This window comes from Ischnura elegans, chromosome 8, assembly GCF_921293095.1.
Source record: "Ischnura elegans chromosome 8, ioIscEleg1.1, whole genome shotgun sequence".
Taxonomy (NCBI): domain Eukaryota; kingdom Metazoa; phylum Arthropoda; class Insecta; order Odonata; family Coenagrionidae; genus Ischnura; species Ischnura elegans.
In genome coordinates, this window is record NC_060253.1 from 32,085,646 (window position 1) to 32,107,308 (window position 21,663).

Sequence of the window (21,663 nt, forward strand, 5' to 3'; positions counted from 1 at the left end):
AGCTCTCAAGAGGCGTAAAATCATTTAGTTTCCCCGTCGCACATCTTAGGGCCCAGCTCGGTGGGATGCTGGACCTTTCCTGGACCAGTTCACGAGGCTTGACTCTTCAACAAAATTGGCAACCTTTTATGCAGTTAACCAAAAGCAATATCAGTTTTTTTTTTAATTTGTCACACTCTCCTATACTTTTAGTTCAAATACGAAGTCCTCGTGTTTGCTTAGTGTCCTAATAACTTTCTCAAAAGATAAATTACCTCTTAAATAAATAAAATTTTTAGCCACATTTTCTGAAATGGCCGCTTATACTAGACCAATTTTGCTAAATTACACATGCCAATTCTAAAACCACAACATGCGACTCGACTGAAAAATGCCACCAAAAATTTGCCTCAGCAACAGCTTCACAGAGTTATAATTGTTTGGAGAGATAATAAAGAATATTTAACTCTTTTAAATGGAATCTTCACTGTGGTTTATAAGCTCAACTTAGGGGGCCCCAAGCTCTTCGTTTGAAAAAGGCGGGCGGATTAGTTAACAAAAGAAGTACGTATTTCGGTCATATCGGGGATATGGGAGAGTGAGTAAAGGAGACCTCCGTCAATAGGAGGTGTTCTAGATATTGGTCGCCACTTTGGGCGCATCCAATTGGTTTTCAAAATTTCCCGCAGCGTGGCAATGACGTGAGAGCGATCCACTTATATTCCTAATTCACTGAAAATAGTTACAATCTCCAGTTTTACTATTGATAAAACAAAGTATAAGATAGATCACAACATCAAGCATAAATTTTGGTTAGTAGTTCTAATTATAACGTAATTCTCTGTCCAATTCGGATCGCTTTGTTTGTCAGCGGCGTTAGTGACTACTGTTGTAAACCCATTTAAATGCTCAGTGGATGACAGCACGTATGTTACATGTTTGACAATCCTGTTTGTTAGCATTCATTGTCAGTGATATTGTAATGCTCCTGTTGGTGTTTATTTCTTTAATTTTGCTGTGAAAACTCCTGGATGCCGTCTGCAATTAATTTGAGTATCTGTAATTAAACTTCTTGGTGTAAATTGCGGTTGCTTTATTATTATTTATTTCTCGGCTATGTTAATCGTCGTCTTCGATAAGTGTCATGAAACATTGAAACATTGGCACGCCCACCGCTTCTAGCTAATAATTTTCGACACCTCGCAATAATGGCCACAATTAGACATGAGTTGCAACGTGAAGTATTTAAACCTCTAGAAGAGTCTCTTGAGTCTTTTGTCAACGTTTCCAAGGTTCTTAAGAAAAAGAAAACTAGTTTTCTATGTATCACTTCTACAAGCCAAAAACCTACCACCATCCATGTATACCAAGTGAAAAAGACAGACAAGAGTTACAAAAAGAAAAATTCGTGGATATTGGGTGAACTAATATCTGTAGATATCAAGACCCCAGCGGAGGTAATTCAGCTCTTCTATGTGGTGTGTGATCTCATTTAGTATGTTCGCCTTCATTAACTTTGAGTTTCTTCCAGGAAAGCCACGAGTTCGACTTGCAGTTTGATAAGAATTACAGGTGGTATGCCATTAATCTACTGGAGAAAAAGAAATTCCTTACAACATTGTGGAAGGTAATTTTGAGAGTACCTTATGAGTAAACTTTCCTCCCTGGTAACACTCTTACTAACTTGGGCTCTTTCGTTTCAGCTATGGTGCAAGCACATGCCCAAGCAAAAGTCTCCATTTAGAAATCTTCCAGAGGATTGGATCGCCAGTGTGAATCCATCAATTGATCAAGGTTCACCAGTATCAACATGTAAGGTTTTTTTATATCCACAGCATCTAAAAGAAGTAAAAGTTGTAATTAAATACACTATACAGCTGTGGGATTGAATCATGTAAAACTGTATTTTAAATGTTACGTTTTGATAATGCTTTTACTTAACTGCCTTGTTTCTAAAAATATTGGAAATACTTTGAGATCTTCATTGAGCTCTCATTTTGACCAAATGTGGATATTCAATTCACTGTAAAATTTGTTGCATGCTTGTCTTCACAAGGTAGTTTTGGCACCTATCCTTCCTCCATTTTCATTTTCATTATTTTTTTGCAATTTCAAGTTCAAGATAAAGTGAACAGTTTTGTGGAGGGTCATTTCTTTTCAACAAGCTACGATGTATAGTAACATCTTTATACTCTCACCTTAATATGTCCTCAGCAACATCTGAACTGCTCTGCACTACCAACTTCTCGTAATCGTACTTGTTTAGACCAGTGGCAGCTTGTTAGTCAAATGCTGGGAGGGGCACACTCCAAAGGGGGTCAACATTTTTTAATATTTTGTGTATTTTAGTGAGTTTTTAAGGCAATCTAAAGACCATTACGACTCACTAATACACAAAACAATCACTAGCATTAAAACACTAACAATTGCTAACTCGATTAACTCAACTAAAACTAGGCCTATTTACTTTAAAACAATTTACACATAATAAGTCAACTGGTCACCAAAACAATGTATTCTGCAACAGTGCAACACCAAAATTATACGGCCGCCGGGCGGCATGGGGATGTCAACTCAGTAGATACGATGCTCTGCGCATGCTCGGGCGGTGTCCCAAGACTTCCATAAGGCACAAGCTTAGATGCGTCATAGCACCAGCAGCTCCCACCACTACCACTCCTCATAAAACTGCATGGTGATGGATTGGGATGTTCTGGCCAGCGCCCCGCGGCTACAAATGCAAACTTCTCGCTCTATTTTTGCGTGTTTTTCCTACTTTTTCAATGCATGCAATTGAAAAAACACTCTGGTTAATTACATGTATATGTAATTATAATTGAATGGGTATTTAATTTTTTTTTCCTTTTTCAAATCTTTGGGAGGGGCGGTGTCCGAGAGTCCTTATGGGCAAGTGGTTTAGACAAGATGCCATAGCATAATACACTGCAATAGAATCATAATAACCTAAGAGATTAAAAACATTGAATACATACTTCATTGGCTAACAGAATATTGAAAATTAAACATAAATCTCCAGGGATGGCAACCATTAAACAAAACCTACGACTGCGTTTCAAATAAGGATAATATTTTTGCCTATTTCCTCTAATTAAGTCTTCCTAATAATTAAGGTGGTCGGGGAAGGGCGAGTCATCAGACTACGCTGTCAGTCAGTCATCTACGCTGGCATGCATTTTCGATACCTCCACTGCACAAATGCTTAACAAACCCCCACCGAATAAAAATATTGGTAGTTAACAGACACGGGACAACTATAGCTCTCTCTGTAGTCGACACAATCAAACAGGCTGTGACACTAACAAAATCAGATATAAAGACATACAGTACTCAAAATCTCACCATGAATGACTTCATTGTGTGCTTCCGAAAAACCTGGTGAATTTATAAAATCACAGCAGTGTGTTTGGAAGAGAATGGCATTAGTGTCTCGTTTATGCATCCACATGGTCCATTAAAACGTTCCACATGGCCCAAAGTAGAAGACTTATGTAAAGTGCCATTGAAAAATACTCTGTGCAAATTGCGACTCATTCACAGTTTCCAGCCAGTAGCAGTGGGTGTTTGCACACATTGGATGCCATGGAAGTAAACAAGATTGAACTTGCTTTCACTAAATAGATGTAACCAATCATTCAGATATGAACTTTTCACTGTTATCAATGATAAGTAGAATGAAATGGCATTTTGTTTTCCCTTGTAGGTATGCAATCTTGGTGTAAAAGAGTCGAAAACATGCCTAACTTTGACATGCCTTAAAACAAAAAGTATAAAAATACTACCTTTTTTTATTTTTTTAATTGAAAGCAGGACATTTAAACTACCCCCTTAGAAATTTTAAATAAAATAAAAGGTGGCCTTTTTTAGTAATAAATTGTTAAATAATGACTAATTTTTATTGTTTAAACATGTCCTATTTGTTTATTATTGCTTCAAATGACTTGCAAGTTATGTCATAATGTGCATAAATGAATTATCTTCAAAATAAAACAATTACCACTGCATTACAGGCCATGGTCCCTTAGTAATCAGCATTTATGTGATTTTTCATTTTTTACTCTGAGGCCTGACACTGCAATGTTCAAAGGACGGTAACTATATGACGGTTCGGTTCTGAGCTGAGATAAAGGCATCATTATTCATCATAAGGATACTGCTTTCACATATATAAATGTCAGAGAAATCAGTGATGGTCACCTGACACCCCTCTGCCTGATTTGAGATAAAATCCCTCAATGCCACTATGGGAGTTATTATATGTCCAACAAGGACTATGCATACTATCAAATTTGCTTGTTTGTATGCAAACACGACCTACTGACTGATTTTTTTTTTTTTTTAATATAGTTTTGTCGATCATGTGATGCAGATAGTGGTGAAAGCTATCCAAAATAATAAAAAAATATGTCAGCCCCCAGATGGCACATAAATTTTATTGGAGTATTTTTTGTTAATTTATTGTTAGATAAAGCCCATGCAGTGGTAATACCTATTTTTTCTATGGTGAATAAAAATTTCAATCTACTTATATCCAAATCTCAGGTGTAAAAAATAATAGTAATAAATAACGGTTTTAATCTTATGTCAATGGCCTCTTTTCTTTCATAGCTGGTCTACCTGTCAGCCAGAATGCTACCACTGTTGGCAGTGAAGGTGTTGTTAGCGAAGAAACTGATGAAGATGCCGGAAATTATAGAAGTCTGACAGAAAAGGAACAAGCAGATCTTGAGAAAATGGTTTCTCAGTATGAGTTTGCCATTAGCAATGCAGAGGCTTTCATGGAAGTTTTAGCAAGAGATCTTTCTATTCTTGATGGGGTAAGCTTTTTTTAAGTGTTGATGTTGATTGTGTTTGTGAAGAAGCATTTTAACATTGTATGTCTTATTGTATTTAGGAAAACGTTCATAGTGTTCTTGCCACTGAAGGTATGTTTTGTAGATCTGAGAAAGGTGAAAGCAAAAAGTGGCTTCTCACAGGGTCTGGTGGGCCCCTTGATGAAGCGATTCAAGAAACTGATAAAATTGAAAAGCGTCTGGAAGACTATGAACAGGCTTTGTCTGGTGTGCGTCGTGCAATTCAAGAAGTAGAGCAGAAAAATGCCCTCATTGAATTAGCTGACAGAAATGCTCGTAGTCTACTTGCTGAATTGGAGAACGTGATTGTAAGTATGTCAGGTTTATCATTTTTCTTCCATCTTGTACGTACATTTATTTTCATAAAATTATTTTGTCTGCAATATTTTGGTGTCAGTATCTTGAGAGTATGGAACCCAAAGATTCTAGCAAAGTCTAGTTTGATTGTATTTTAAGTTAACAAGGTGCATGATGATGATTTTTGGCAATGATTTTTCCATGGTGAATTCTATCCTTGGTGTTAATATTCACCCATGCACATGACTGCCTATGAAGTCAAATATTATATGCCGTACTTTGGAATCCTTAACTACAATCTTCCAAAAATCATATCAAGTCTTATATAGACTTATAATTAACAAGAAAAGAAATTCATCATTTCTTCTGGAAAAAATTATATTTGGAAAACCATGAAATCTTGGGAATTTTCAAATGCCCATCTGCTGGACACCCCATTTGACTCAATGCCTTACTGAGGTAGCTGTGATTTTTAATTGTATAAATTATTTATCTTATGAATTTACTAATACATACATAATGTAGAATTGACTGGACTCCTCTGATAACCAATAAAAATCACCATCTTTATCTTTGGCAGAATCAGTTGGACCTCCATCATCACCATCAGAATGCCCTCATGGAAGCTGATCTTTCGCAGCCACGTGGACTGGAAGATGCACTCCAGGCATCGGAAGCACTGCGTGCAGCTCTCAATGCCCAAATCCACCCTGCACTCGTGCGCTTGGGAGCTGTACAAGGTCAAAGACGGCGACTCGAGAAGCTCAAAGGAAAATTTTCACAAAATCTTTCCCGGCACCTTAACAACTTGTTCATCCACCTGGTGATTATAATTCTCACCCTTTTCTTTTGGCCATATTGCCTCAATGTTCATGGGTTAACCGCACAGCATTGTTGAAAATTTTGTTGTTTCATGCTATTATGCTTGGAGGTCTCTGTCTGTACTCCATCTTCTCCTCCTCCTGAAATACTTTCAGGGAAATGACACTGCAGAAACGTTCAGCCCACCAATCGATGAAATATTCACGCGCCCATGGCCCCCAGGTCCTTCTGCTCATGTGCCACCCAAGCATCACGCCCAGTTGGCCCCTTACGGGCCTCTACTTGGCTGGGCCCGGGCCATGGATCGACGTGCATACACAGCCCTCGCACGTGTCTATTCCTCTTCCCTTGGGAAGCTTTACGAGCGTGATCTCCGTCGTCTCTTCGAGGAGGCAAGGGTCCAAGCATGTGACACACCCCTTGGGACCACAGGGCCAGCAACTGGAGCTGCTGGGAGTGAGAAGAAAAGTGTGTACTGAATATGAGCATGCCGGAGTGCTGTCAGGCTTCACTTTATTAGAATTATTATTGACGTAAAATTGCATGGATATCTGAAAGTTATCACTATCTCATATTATTTTGGGTTTTGGTTGAAATTTTTATTGCTGCTTATGTATAATGCATTCACTTCATTTTTCTTATTTAAATTTAGGTTATTCTTCCTCGTGTGTTGATGTACCCCCATATCATGATGAGAGCTAGCATTTGAATGGTCTGTTGATTATCTCACCTGGTTGATGGAGGCACTATGAATTTGGTTAAGTCACTTAACTGCTTGTGCTTATTTTTCTTAATGTTTGCTACTTATTCTGGAATATTTCCGGTAAGGAATGGCTGTAGAAGAGGGTAAATTTTAATCCACAGCAACGTGAAGCAACTTTGGTGATAGGTTTCTTCAAATGAATGAAGTACTTGGGTTTAATATTTCTCCTCAATTGCTGCCATTATTTATAAATTTACTATTGAAACATTTGCTCTTGTTTCTTTCATGGAGAAAATATTTGTTGAAATGTTATGTTTCAAATACTGCCAGCTAATAGGTACAGTTTTTTCCTAATGTTTACTCATGCCTCAGGCATATTTTTGCTTAATGGTGATAGGTGAAATGATTATTTATAATTCATTCTCTTCAACAGTTGTCTACATCATGATAATAATTTTATTTCTGTAAGGTTATAAAGTAACATAGAAATTTTCAATTCCAAAATAATATGATACAATGAGACACATGAGAGGAATTTACCTGAGCAATAATAAAATTACGTAATATATCATGATTAATTATAATAAAGGAGGGATTTTGTTACATTTGAATACAAATTGCTGGTGCATCTTAGTGAGCACCTTTCTGAATGATTGAGAGGGAATTATGATTGACGTGAGTATCATTACTGTTGTGTATGAGTGTATTTGGTCATGTTTGAGGAAGAGTTTAGGTTTAAATTTGATAAGAAAGCACAGTTGAAGAGGTAGTGTGAGGGAAGCATGAGTATTGCTTGCTTTTGAAATAAGGGTCTGCCAGTAGAAGAGAAGGGGAAGGTGCAGCCTGGCCTTTAGAGCCTGCTTTTGTAGGGAAAATGTCCTCTTGGCAAAATTGTCCCATCCCCAAAACAGAATGCTGTGTGATAAGTGGGATTGGATTTTTGCATGAAAGGCTAATTTTAAGGGAGACAGTGAATGCTAACTTCCATAGGAGGTAGATATGGAATGCTTCGGAATACTATATAAATATTTTTCATGCTAGAATTCATATGGGGGACCAGTCCAGGTCCTCATTAATTTTGTGCTAAGAATCTTGACCTATTGATACATCTAGGGAGTATCATGATATGGTCAGTATCAGTTGCTAACATTTCAGTTTGCGTGGAAGAATTTTTTATTTGCCTTGCATTCACGATTCTTGGTGTGCACGATTTATATTGGTAACAATTGCACTGTATTGGAAATTGTAGTGCTTATGGACTTCAATCATGTCAACTGACCCCTTTATTTCTCTTGATGAAGCTTTCATTGATTGATGTGCCCATATTTTGATGGCCTAGTGCATAATCACTTATGGTTGATTCAATAGCTAATTGCTCATACCTTCATCTGTTAGCATCTTGAACCAAGAAAAATTAGCAATCGCTTCTTTTTTTTTAATTCATCAGCCTGTTTTGATTCCTGAAGTCGATGGTAAGGCATTGTTAAACCTTGCTACAAGAATTATAAATTTCAAACTTTTGCACTCTATGCAACATAGTGCCATCACTTTCAATCGCCTTTTAATTTTTGACACATTGTACACATTCTCAGGAAATTCATTCGCTTGGTTCATTGCAAGAGCATGAGTCTTGAGGGCATGTTGACGAATGTTTGTTGAAATTTTGTTATATTACTTGAGGATGTTCTAGAGGAGTGTAATTAGAGTGAATTCCTTTGAAACTCACCCCAGTTAAGGTCATCCCATCAGCTCAAGAGATAAGCAGCAAATTGAAGCAAACGACGCAGCAGCTAGGGATGGTCGTGGGGGGGAAAGGGGGAGGAAGCAGTGGGGGCGGGAGTGCATCTGCCCCCAGTCCCTCCCCTTCATCCTCTTCTGCCTCTTCTGCCTCGTCCACAGCATCCTCGGCCGCCCCTGGCCACACCACTGGAGGTCCCCTCTTGGGCTCCGACAGGGAGACGTGGACAGCTGACGGGTCGTCTTCAGCACACGGGGCTGCTGGAGGGGGTGTTACAGATTGCCGTCGCTTTGATGAGGTCCTCGAGAGGGCTCTTGCTGCCCTCGAACCAGTTTGTCTCTCTGAACAAAAGTTCTGTGTTCGATTCTTTCATCTAGATGTGGCCACTCCAGACAATGACAAGGTGAGGTTCCCACCAAGTGTGGAACTGAGCATGAAATAATAATTTGGCTTAAGCCATCTTCCCTCAAGGCAAATTTCAGACTGAGTTCACCGAATAAAGTGTTGTCTTCTTAATTCCTCATCGCGGTATGGAAGACAAAAATCTGTTTACTTAGCCACTATCGAAGAGAAAATCTTAAGTAGGCCTACTAAATCTGCTATCGCAATTCCATTCAATTTTTTATGGCAAATGTCACCTATTGTGAAAATTAGCACCTGTGCACTTGGCTGTTTACAGCGGCACTGTTATATGCAGTGCTTTGGAAGATAAGGTTTTTTTTTCCATGAGCATGACAAGTTGTCTGATGAAATGAAAAATGCCTGCCCATGCAAGTCAAAATTTTATTTTATTTATTGTTCTGCACACAGATTTCTATTTGTTTTAACATCTGGTCCTAGATTCGTGTGAATTAATGTATGCCTGAAAAGGCAACAGCAAAGCATAGCAAAGGTTGTAGAAATGAGTCATTATGAGCTCAATTTAGAAATACGTATGTACGTTATATGCTTTTCTTCAGTCGAAGTCTGTCTTTCAGTCGAAGCTGTAAAATTTAAACTATGTAATAATTTTTCTCACTCTGTCTCTCTCTCTGTGATATTGCGGTTGGCTAGAGTACCCATGGGAGAAGTGATGATGAAATTTTGGAGGCAGTAAAAAGTTCATTTTATGGGATATTTTACCCTGAAATTAGAGATACATTTGTGATTTTATTATAATTTCTTACACAGAGTTGGGGAGTTACTGGTGACAATTGAATTTAATTTACTTTTCAACTGTAAATGTTACATATAAATAATGTAACTATTGCTTGTAATCAACCCATGTTTTCTTATAATAATTGCAACTTTTCAGTACTTATCCTTACAAATCACATAGTTCAAATGGTCCATTCTGTGCAAATGAGTGTTGTTGTCGCAGTGCTAATAGTAAGAGGATATGAGAAAGTGAAAATATAGTAATATAACCATAATAATCATATTTTTCTCTACTCTTTAGTTCATTGATTGCTATGGATTGTGAGTAAAATGCCATGTTTTAACACAATATTTTTTAGCACAAAGAGTTTTTAATTTTAGCTTGACATGACTCATCTGATGGTGATGTATTTTCCTCATTGGTGATTGAAAAAAAATTCGAAAAGTAACTGCGAATATACTTGTGACTGTTGCTAGTGACTTTTCAGAATTTTAACTGGTACATAAACTGAAATATTGGTAAAAACTGTATCCTGAAGAATTTTACTTTTTTTAATATTCAATCATTATTCCAAAGTAATTTTATTCTTCCAGGATATCCAAATGAGGTGGTTGATAGTAAAATCACATTCATTTTAGAATCATGCTAATACATTTTTTTACTTATTGATGTAAATTTTCTGTATTGCAGCAGATTATTTTGTGTATTCCATTCTCCCTACTCCTCTACGTGTATATGTACTTACTCCTCAGCACTCAAACCCTTGTGAGGCTTTGGCTATTACGATAATATTGACCAGTCGCTGTGACTCTATGCATTAATCTCTTAGCTTCCATTCTCATAAAATTATCTCTTGCGTCATCCAGCCATCTTTTCTTTAGTCTTCTTCTCAATCGTCTACCACCTGGATGCTCTTTTTATCCTTCTTAACCACTCAACTCACAGGCATTTTCATTGGATTACCTAACCACCTTAACTTGTTACTCTTTATTTCTGTCACTATATTGGGGTGGTTAATGAGTTCTTCTATCTATCTGTTCTTCCATATTTTCTTCTGTCTGGCTTCCTTCGTGCTACTCCTCAAAGATTTCCTTTCCCATCTATTAAGTGGCTCTTCTTCTGCAGAGGTCATGGTCCATGTTTCAGAACCATACAATTATTAATAATAATAATTATTTATTATATGTACTTGAAAGATTATCTGATTTCAGCACCTTTTATTATTATGCTCTATAAGACCTATTGCTTGTTGCTATTTTGGCTTTTACTTCATTGTTTTCTGACACCAGTACTCCTAAATACTCGTGCTGACTACTCATTTCATAATTGTTCCCATTTCATTCTATAAATTTATCTTTCACTATTTAACTTATCAAAGAAGAGAACATCTGCTGGGTCTTGCTACAATTCACCTTGAGTCCAGCCTTTTCCTATTTCATCCGCCTTAGAATACCCAAACAACTCTAGATGCACCATCCTCTGAGGCCGTGGAAGAGGTTTCATCGAGCCCGAATCCAATACCCATTCCTCAGAAAAGGGCCGAGAAGCAGATGAACGAGGAGGTGCGCAAGATGATGGGCGAGCTGTTTGCATCCCTCGAGTCTGAGCTCATCTCTTTTGTCGCCCACTATGAAAAAGTGGACAGCTTGTAAGTTAAGGTTCATTCTATATTTTTTGGCTTTCGTATTGGATAATTTCTGCAATAATACAGTAGATTCCGGTTTATTGAGGCATATCGGGACTTGTGCACTTTGCCCCAATTATGCGGCTGCCCAAATTAGACGAACTATCCTGTATAGGGGCATAAAAAAAGGTTGAAATGATAGAAAGAAGACTAAAGAATGTTTATGATGCAACATAAGTTTATTAAACTATTAATTTCATTAATAAAGCAGTGAGTTTAGTTAATTCATTATCATTTTTAAGAATTATGTATAACAATTTAGTTAAAAATATTTTTCACAGCCTCGGTCGACGCTGAATGAATGTCTTTTACTAAGTCCTATTAAAGAAAAGTCCTATCCTTTTGCAGATAGTATAACAAGAAGTGCTTTCAAAATAGGGCAACAATAGGAACATTTGTGAAAAATGAGAGTAAAGCAAAGGAGAAAAATATTTAAAAAAATAGTACTCTGAAAGCAAAAAATTTTAATTTCTTCGCGAGTATAGAGTATATCGCCGACTCATGGCCCAATAAAGCGGCATGCTCTCCCAATTAAGCAGAGAATACTCTGGGATACCCCTCTATTGGGTTCTGTTATTCAAGATCTGCCCCAATTAAGCAGCTGCCCCAAGTAACCGGTGGACCCATTAAACGGAATCTACTGTAGTTACAATAAGTACATATATTACATATTTCATGATGGATCAGATACAGCAGAAACTCTATAACTGATATATGGCATGTCATTACGATATGGCTCCTGGGTGGTAAGATTTTTCTGCCCAGGACAGTACACGATTCTCAAAATATATTTTTTACAAAAAATGATTTCAGGATGAGTTCATAGATTTTTATTTTGTTTCCAGTTATTGCATGTCTGTTCTGGTTCGTTTGGGACAGCATGTAATGTCTGCTCAGGATGCGGGATCATTCCTGACTGTAACTTTTGGAACAGCCCTAGTGCACGCTAAGCGAAGCTTTGATCGCCTGATGCAGGCTCAGTTGCGATCTATTCAAGAAGCACGTCCACCAGGCGGTGGTGCAAGTGCTATGAGGCGTTCGTCTAACCGTACCACTGGAATACTACCATTTGTGGCTAACTTTGAGGTATCTACACCTAATTGTTGTGTATTAAATTCTATTGTGCATTTATTGCATTATGTGGAGTAGTCTGAATATGCAGTATCACCATCAGCAGTCAACGATCCGAAGTTGGTTTCAGCTTTTTATCCACTCTTCCTTCAGCTAAACTTTTCATACTTGCGTCTTTTTTCTATTTTGTGGTTTTAATAATTGCAACTTATTTTGGGCCTTCATTTGCCTTTATTGCAATCATCTTATCCTTCCACGATTGTTTTTATCAGACCATTATGATGTGGACTATTGAGTTGTCTCATTGTTTTCTTATGCTTTTACAAGGATTCTCCTCTCTCCTGTTCTTATGATTCTCTTTGCTCGCTCTTTTGATCCATTTTATCTTCATCCATCTCCAGTGGCACCACATTTTGAATGCTTTCCACTCTTGACTTCTCTGAGTGTCCATCACTTATAATGATATAATAATAAATATGCCCTCCAACTTGAAGGTATAGTTACATACGTAATTTGAAAGAAAAATGTCATAAGCTATTTGTTTTACCTCTATTAATCACTATTTTTTTCTGGCCTCTTTCAGGATTTTGCAAAAACTGCAGAATCTATATTCAAGGGTTCTGTGAGAAGAGCTGATTTAGACAAATGGTATGCAAAGCTTGTTTGTGCAATGTTTGAAGCTATTCCAAGAACTGCTGCTGAGCAACATAGAACTCCTGCTGAAGTTGTTAAAATGGGTAAAAATTCTAATTCTTTTCATTCAAGTTATAAGATCATAATTTGTTAGGAATTTAAGTTTTTTCCCGTTTTATTTCACTTGGGTGATTGGTTTTTATTGATTATTCAGTCAGCATTCCAGCCAGTTTTTGAAGGCTATTGTTACAATCCATTGGTTGAAAAAATAAAAATTAAACTTTATTATTTCTATAAGTTTACATATTGACGTAAGGTTAGTCAAGAGTATTAATATAAATAGGAGAAATTTATTTATTATGCATATTCTGCATAATAAAAAATTATGGAAATCATTACTTTCTGATCCCTTCCGATTGGATAAATGAAAAAATGGCGTAAATTCTGGATTGACTGCACCCGCCTCAGATTAACAGTCTCCAACGCCTAGTGTACTTGGGGGTTCTTAACCTTTGTTAGTAAGTCAGGTAGTTGGACGAGTGGTACTTCGTTTGGTGAGCTTTTTATTTCCATTGAGTATTTGAATCTGGAGAAATGAGTCTTTGAACCTGAACTACAATGGTCCACCCAAGCATCCTACAGGTGTTTGCAACAGAGCTACTAAACTATGGAAATTTTTTCCAATAAATTCATTTCCCAATGGAAATTTGGTATACCAGGTAAAACTTCCAACCAGATTTTCCTCATGGGAAAATCTTGACTACCCCCATAAGCATTCAAAATGAGTTCATCCCATGATATCCATGTATCCATATGGATATGTGTACTCCTTATTTGTTGATGGCCTGTTACACTGAAAGTATGCATCGTATTTGACTCCGGGTATTCCTTTGCATTTGGTGTCTTAAGGGAAGAAAATTTCTCTGCTGACATCTTTGGTTCATGTACACTTAGGCCTAAACTATGAATTTTGTGGGATAAAGAATGAGTAAATACCTGATAACACAATGTTAGCCCGCTGCAAGATTCGATGTCTGTGTTAGGCTGTGAATTAAAGGCATTGTTAGCCATGCTGGCGCTCCTGCATATGATAAGCCTAACAGCTCATGGACATGCCAAATTAGGTGTGTGAAAGTATGTCTCTAGGTCAAAATGAAGAGAGGCTCTCAGGATAATGTGGAAATTGGAAGTGAAAAAGCATGTAGACATGTGGTAAAATAATTTTAAAGTGATAAATTTTTCTATTCAGAGTTCGTTTTCCTAATTGGACCCCACGTACAGACTTTGTAATAAGGAGGTTTTGTACTTGTTACCATTCCGAATAGCACCAAATTATTTCTGAAAATAACATTCCTTTGCCAAACATTCCCTTTTGAAATTTTATTTGTTGGCTGGTTAACAGTTTCCACAGGAATTCGGCCCTATCACCAAAGCAGTGAAGGGATGTTTCAGTGAGAGCTCCAGCATTGAGGTTTATTTGCAGGAGGTTTTCCTCCATACATTTTTAATGGGAAAGGTCTTGGACCAGTGCTAGCACTTTGTTATAAGGAGGTTTTCATAAAATTGTGTATTGAGGAGGTTTTCATTTGTAAGGGTTTTTACTGTACTATTTGAGAAGTAGTAACCTGCTTTGGAGGAAATAATGACTTCATCAACTAATCGATGCCAGGTTGAAAGTTTTGGATTGTTCGCCTCAAACAGCTTGAGAAGTTGGCAATGAACAATACAGAAAAATACATGTTTCATTAGTTTTCAAACTCTGTCACAATTGGCAATTTAAAACATTTTGTGAATGAGAGACCATGCTGAACATTTCATCTTACTGTGGTGGTGTATTCCACATGATGTCCCTGTTGGTTTTCAAAGTCTTTCTTCACCCTGAGATGGTACCCTAGAAAACTTAAATTTTGAGTCTTCAAGTTTTCATTTATTTTAATAATATTTATTCTTGTTTTCCAGAGAATTTCCATCATTTATATGCCCTCCTTTCGCAACTTAAGATAGCTGTTCTGGATTCTCTTCGCAAGGATGCCAAACAGAAATACAGTGAAGCACTGAAAGCTTATGTGACCCAGTACTTTGGTAGACCTTTAGAGAAACTCAATGTAAGTAAGCCTTTAAAAAGCAGTCAATTTTCAAGTTGTGGAAGGTTCAGTAAACACTTCCAACTTTAATTTGTCACTTTTATTTTATCAGTCTAAAGTTCATACATATGGATTATTAATGAAAATTATGTATGGGAACTTAATTGTTGGCCTGAAGTACATGCCAGTAATCCCAGAGACATGATTTCTGTGAATTATTTATTGAATTTTCAATTGGCCCATACCATTAATAATAATAATAATAATAGTTTTATTAGCCAAAAGAACCAATACAAGTAAGTAAATGGTATAGGCTTCGTCAAGTATAATACATAATTGGTATTTTAGATAATGTTCACTCAAAAAAACAAAGACATCTTCCTAAAATAAAAAAGTTACATTACAAATTTCAAGCACACAATAGTGAAAGCTGAACAACAGCCATGTATACTTCAACACTTACTTCACAGCACAAAACCTTAAGCACAGGTATACAATTCTCATTTAATAGGTTAACACATCAAACTACATACTTTCTTTACAATAGTTAATAAATTCATCAACACTATACAATGCCTTTCCAGTCAGGTATCTTTTCAGATTTACTTTAAAATTATTTACAGAAGACAAACTTCTCAATTTTTCTGGTAAAAGGTTATATAGTTTTGTACCCTTATGTAGAGGACCATTACTACTCCTTTTTGTTTTCCTGGGTAGCACATGTAAACAGTCTTTGGTTCTGGTCATATGTGAATGGAAGTCAGAATTTTTTGGGAGAGAATTTATACGTTTTTTTATGAATAGCATTAAGTTCAGAATATAAATGGATGTTAGAGTTAAAATTTTGTGTGCCTCAAAGTGAGGTCGACAGGATTCTCTATATTTTAGGTTTAGCATAATTCTTACAGCTTTCTTTTGCATAGTGAATACCTCAGTGCTATTGCCACTGTCACCCCATAAAATAATGCCATAAGAGATTAAGGATTGAAAATTAGCATAGTACACATATTTTAAAACACTCAAAGAAACACTTGATCGTAAATAGCGCAGTTGATACATAATATGTGACAGTTTGGTGGTTAAGATTTCGACATGTCTAGACCACTTCAAGGATTTGTCTAGTGTGATTCCAAGGAAAGAAATATTATTTACATAAGTTATTTCAGAGTTGAATAGTTCCACTGTTGGTGGCAATTTACAATTTAAGTTCATACATACAGTTTTTTCTAGGTTAACTGCCAACATACTATTTTTTAGCCACATTTGAATACTTTGAACTGTAGAGTTTACCTTAATCTGTAATTCTTGCGAATTTGGGGCTTGCAACAATATACTAGTGTCATCAGCGAATAAGATTGTTTTTGCTTCCTGGAGATATTCAGGAAGGTCGTTAATATACAAAGTGAACAATAACGGCCCTAGGATTGACCCTTGGGGTACACCATATTTGACTTTTTTCATAGTAGAGGAGCAATTATTTATATATTTTGTGTTTGAGTCCAAGTAAGAAATTTGGACAATTTGGTGTCTGTTAGTTAGGTAAGAATTTAACCAAGAATAAGCTACTCCTGTAATACCATAATTTAAGAGGCATTTCAACAATATGTCGTGGTTTACAGTATTGTCATTGTGAGAAAAAGAACGTATTACTCCTCAGTCTCTGTCTCTTAATAATGGCATCATTATATTGGAAACTTTGGTAAAACACTTATAAACTAACTTTATGAATGCATAAGTTTTATTCCAAAGTGAAGAATACTTCCCATCTTCACTCTGTGTCTCCTAGAGAGATGATTTAGTTTGAATGGAATTCTTTTAGGAATAAATTGGATTGCCAAACGTGATCATCTTTGTCAATGGAGAATCAGATAAAATATCAATTTTGCAATAGTTCTTCTGCTGTCTGTTGTGCTGTAAATGTTGATGCTGTTGATGTTGAAATTTTCTTTTGCAGCAATTCTTTGAGGGAGTTCAAGCCAAAGTGTCTCAAGGAGTCAAAGAATCCGAAATTAGTTTCCAGATGGCATTTAGTAAGCAAGAATTGAGGCGAGTTATTAGGGAATACCCTGCTCGAGAGGTAAAACGAGGTTTGGAAAGTCTCTACCGTAAAGTCGAGAAGCATCTCTGTGAGGAGGAAAATTTGCTTCAGGTTAGTAACGAGCAACTTGTCATTTGGGTGTAAAATGTTGTAACCGATAGTGGGCAATTAAGTTATAAATGGATCCCTCACCTTTGAATCAAATCAGCACCTTGTGCTGCTCTTTTCAGCAGCCGAGAAATAAGAGTTGTAATATTTAACTGCAAAACAATGAATTTAACACGTTAGCTGCAGCTAAGTTTGATTTGAATTTGGTGAGTTGTAACTTGAGAAGCAAAACTCCACTCCTTCTGTCAGACCACGTATACATATGTAAATTGATATGTTAACCGCAATGAATGTATAAAAAGAAGTTCTGGGGAGTGTGGAAAATTATTGTCAGCATCAATCGTTAGGACATGAGCATGCTGAAATGGTGGGCTAGCATATGTCATGGCAGTAGTGAGGTGCAAGAGAGGGGAAGGGAGCTTAATGGGGTACATTCCGTAGGAGTTATTACCCAGACCTCTCAGACACCCATTCCTGTTGGGGTGTCTGAAACATTTGGTTTCGCCGTTTATCCTCTTACATCCAAATGACTTACTGGACCTCCTTTCATCTCAGAAGAGATTGTCTTCCGTTTGACAGGGTGAGTCATTGCCTGCAGAATCAGGCAGCTGGGGGTTTGGGTCAAATTAATATTTGCCTTTTAAATGTACGGTCATCGGTATTGACATAAACATAGATAAATTTTGCTGATAACTTCTGACTTCACTGTATCATACCTTTCCACTATGAAAAACAAAAATATTTCACTCAGTATGGTTCACCAATTATGTTTAATGGAAATGAGCCCTATTTCGTAATGTAGTAACATCGCTAAGTGTCTTATCAGCATTACATCCATATCTTTACAAAATTTTGTGCATAGTGCAGGGATTGGGGAAATCTGAGAGTGAAATTGTGAGGAAGGTTGGAGGGTGGAAGATTTGGCGTGAATTTTGTGCAGATGGGAAGCAGGAAGGATTAGGGGAGACATATAATTTCTGCATGTTTTACTGGAAAGTGTAATCAGTTGTTGATTGTAGTTCATGGGTCCTTGTTATTTTTGATTCAGGGAATTGTTGCCCATTACACAGAGATGTTAAGAATTACTAGGGATATGTTAGTGGCACACTGATGGATACAGGACTGTGACTTATGATGTAACTATGCAATTAAATCCAAGTCCTGTCCATTAATGATGCATAGTGGGTAATTAAGTAAAATTACATTATTACATACTCAGTTTACTATTTTTATATCCCATCACTAAAATATTCTAGAGAGCATCATTTTTATTGACACAAATCAAATGTAGCAGTTATCATCTAGGCTATTGAGACCAAGAGCAAGGAAAAGCATTGGGAGGGTTTTGAATTGACAGTACTTGTGCAAGTGACCTGTTGGAAACTGCATTGATTCATCTCTTAATGACTACAAGTCATCCTCAGACAAGGAGTATGTCTGAAAAACTGTTCTTAGGGGTACTGCTCACTCACATCTTTTATAAATAGCCCCACAAGGCTTTAGATTGGTACAGATATCCCTTGCTTAATACTAGAGATATTTTCCTAAAAAGCCTTGTGTTCAGCGAATTTCTTGGCAGCGACAGGTGCATTGTGGATAGTATGCCTTACACTTTGGGCCTCATTCAAGGGTATTCTTTGGGTGAATTGATGCAATTTTCATCAATACTTCTTAGTAGACTTTAAAGGCGTGGAAAGTCATACACATTTATTGTTAGTTAACTCTACATTATTGAGCCTATTTTTTAATTTTGCATTTGTTGATTATTTTACATTCTAGAGCTTCAATACAGTTACAATCAGTCAGTCCAAACAATTGCATATTATTTTTTTGTAATATAATAAATACTTCAAATATATATTTAAGTAAATTATGCTGTCATACTATTTTGCTTTTCTTTTGTTCCTAAAGAGGTGACATGAGCAAGAGACATTTTGACTGCCTCTGTTGTTGAAGTGAAGCAGGTGAGATTTGAAATTGCGAGAATGCAAGCTCAGAGTTAGAGCAGGGGCTATTTTGCCATTTTGCATGTATTCTAGCAATTCACTGCTTTACACAATGCAGTTTTGACTGCACCTTCATACATACGTCAAATTGCGCAGTGACATGCCTTGTGTGAAACGACCTCTAAATTCAATTGGTCTTAAGGAAGGTAAATAACTTAGAAGGATAGTGATTAAGTGAGGAACGGCATTGAAGAGTGCACATTTCCTTTTTCTGTGCCAGATGATGATGTGCTTCTGCGAAATCATGTTTGAAATTATAGAATATAAATGTGAAATGTTCTAATTTTTTTCATTTCATAATAATTACAACATCACATTAAATTTAAAGAAATAGTAGGAAAAGCACTAAATTACTTAAAAATGTGCAATTACATACAAAATAATTAATGTGGTAACAGACACCTAAGGCAACAGCAAGGTAAAGCCTGTTTTATATAACGTCCTTCAAGTATTATTATTCATCATTGCATAGTACATATTCTTTTGACTTGATATTTCTAACACTAGTTACGCATAGTAAACCTTTTGTTAGTACAATTTTTTTGTATTACGTGACGAGGTAAAACTCTGAGGGTTCATTCAGAGGTAAAAGCTACTTGTGCCGCAATTAAGACATCAAAATACTGGCTGAATTGTCTCCCATGCCAAAGTGAATTCTTAAATTCTCTGTGGATGGTCTCCTTTGGGTTGATCACATACGTACTCTAATTCTTACATGTGAATTTTTCTTCGCAGGTCGTTTGGCGAGCAATGCAAGAGGAATTTATACAGCAGTACAAATCAATAGAGGAACTTATTCAGCGCTGCTACCCTGGGTCAATGATCACCCTGGACTTCACAATTTCAGATATCCTTGAATTTTTTTCAGAAATTGCAAGATCACATTGATTATTACCACCATTCCCCGCTATAAAATGAAGAAAGATACTCTCTGCAACGTTATTTATTGTGTTATAACTGTACATTAGCTACACAAGAAATAAATTGCCACTATTTTCATTATTATCAACTGGTCTCCATTAATGCATCACATCGAGATAATCGGCTTGAAAAGAATAAAAATATATCTTCACTGCAAACAATACTCATCAATGGACCACATGTAACCAACCATTCCATCAAAATAATATCTACAATTGGGGTTTTTAAGTGCTCCCTTATCACTTATTTTTCATTGGTGGCGCCCAGTTAAATTGGAAGGCTCCTGACATCTTGCTCTGAAACGAGAAGTCACAAATAGTATCAAATCGTACATAAGAAAACAATCGTAGTACTTTAAAGTAACAAATTGTACTTACAACAATAAGTGTGAAAGCAAAAAATCCTACTCCCATCAACAAGCGCATATTATGTTTCCTCTGCACGGCATCGTTGTGCATTTGCCAGCTACCTTCCGGGACAGGCAAATCGTTATAGGTGGCCTCTTTGAAGTCGCTGGGGGCATGATACGACCTCACTCCGCCTAAAAGGAGTTTCAAAAGACCTTAGTTGCAGAGCACTATGGTAGCACGAAATGATAGTACCCATCCGACATTCACTATACAAAAATCAATTGAATACGCCAAGTTCAACAAAAAATACTCACAGCTAGCACCAAGGGCCCGCCTAAAGCTCGGCTGAATAACCCTGCTGAGCATCATGGTGAACAACAACCAAAAGCCTTCAGTTCAACAGCAACAAAAAGACACCACTCAGGAGCACCGAGGTAGATGTTGCAGAAGGAAGCTTCCCAGAATTCCGCACTTCCGATAACCGTAAAATCGATATTACGGCGGAGTCCGACCCTCATTTATTCGCGCGGGAAGATTGTACTGCGTAAAATTGTGTATTTAAATTTTATGGCAAAGTCGATTTTATTTCCTGATATATCCCCTATGAAAAATTTTTATAAACCTGTTTCAAATTTTTATACAATTTTTTCATAGGGGATTTGATAGCTCATTTTTTGCCGTAAATAAACCTAACAAAGATTATCCTTTATTCAATTATGTCCCTCTTAACAATTGAAGGGCGGGGTATGGATGCTATTTTTAGGTCATAACGTATTAAAAGAAAATAATTTTATAAAATTATTTTCGATCAATACATGTACGAGAGGATATTTTCTTTGAACATTTTTTAATCAATCAAATTTAAATTTTTATCCCTGGCGGACCATTTTCCGCTCACAGCGCTCTTTTGAGATGACATGCCATAATCCTACTGTTGAGACTTCCGGAATTCCCGTTCCCATATTGATGGTCGATCAATTGTGAAACAAAGGTCGTTTGTTTGAATCGGTTTCTTAGCGATGTTACCTAGTTTTCTATTGCACATTGTTGATATTCATCTCCTTCACCGCTTTGGCGCTTTACAATATTTTCGTCGGGAAATTAACGAATTGTTGTAATTGGGAATAAGTATTTCCAATTCCATCGTGGCTCATTTTGCCAAATGACGTCACTTTCATAAAGGGGCACTTAAAAACAAAATAGGTAACAACATATACTAT

The 21,663-nt window shown here is 36.7% G+C and overlaps 2 protein-coding genes across 3 annotated transcripts; one reads left to right on the plus strand and one right to left on the minus strand.

The window, feature by feature from the left end:
• Positions 1 to 912: 912 nt before the first annotated feature.
• Positions 913 to 20,389, plus strand: LOC124164536 (exocyst complex component 1). 2 transcript variants are annotated; one of them, XM_046541897.1, is made up of 14 exons: positions 913 to 1,436; positions 1,511 to 1,606; positions 1,683 to 1,791; positions 4,606 to 4,814; positions 4,892 to 5,158; positions 5,728 to 5,970; positions 6,125 to 6,437; positions 8,404 to 8,813; positions 10,997 to 11,196; positions 12,078 to 12,318; positions 12,887 to 13,040; positions 14,896 to 15,041; positions 16,975 to 17,169; positions 19,908 to 20,389. In XM_046541897.1, exons 1-14 carry the CDS (start codon positions 1,188 to 1,190, stop codon positions 20,058 to 20,060), a joined length of 2,985 nt encoding a protein of 994 aa, XP_046397853.1. In that variant the 5' UTR covers positions 913 to 1,187; the 3' UTR covers positions 20,061 to 20,389. The 2 variants fall into 2 exon arrangements, with proteins under 2 accessions (XP_046397853.1, XP_046397854.1); XM_046541898.1 differs by having other exon boundaries at positions 915 to 1,436; positions 8,572 to 8,813.
• On the minus strand, positions 20,100 to 20,937 carry LOC124164538. Its single transcript, XM_046541905.1, has 3 exons — positions 20,758 to 20,937; positions 20,471 to 20,634; positions 20,100 to 20,389 (listed from the first exon to the last, which is right to left on the minus strand). Exons 1-3 carry the CDS (start codon positions 20,810 to 20,812, stop codon positions 20,333 to 20,335), a joined length of 276 nt encoding a protein of 91 aa, XP_046397861.1. The 5' UTR covers positions 20,813 to 20,937; the 3' UTR covers positions 20,100 to 20,332.
• Positions 20,938 to 21,663: the final 726 nt, after the last annotated feature.

Coding starts and splice junctions, on each gene's coding strand:
- LOC124164538 (XM_046541905.1), bottom strand. CDS start 20,812: ATGATGCTCAGCAGGGTTATTCAGCCGAGCTTTAGGCGGGCCCTTGGT. Junction 20,635..20,757: donor GCGGGCCCTTGGTGCTAGCT/GTGAGTATTTTT, acceptor AACTCCTTTTAG/GCGGAGTGAGGTCGTATCAT. Junction 20,390..20,470: donor TTGCTTTCACACTTATTGTT/GTAAGTACAATT, acceptor TTCTCGTTTCAG/AGCAAGATGTCAGGAGCCTT.
- LOC124164536 (XM_046541897.1), top strand. CDS start 1,188: ATGGCCACAATTAGACATGAGTTGCAACGTGAAGTATTTAAACCTCTA. Junction 1,607..1,682: donor TCCTTACAACATTGTGGAAG/GTAATTTTGAGA, acceptor CTTTCGTTTCAG/CTATGGTGCAAGCACATGCC. Junction 17,170..19,907: donor AGGAGGAAAATTTGCTTCAG/GTTAGTAACGAG, acceptor TTTTCTTCGCAG/GTCGTTTGGCGAGCAATGCA.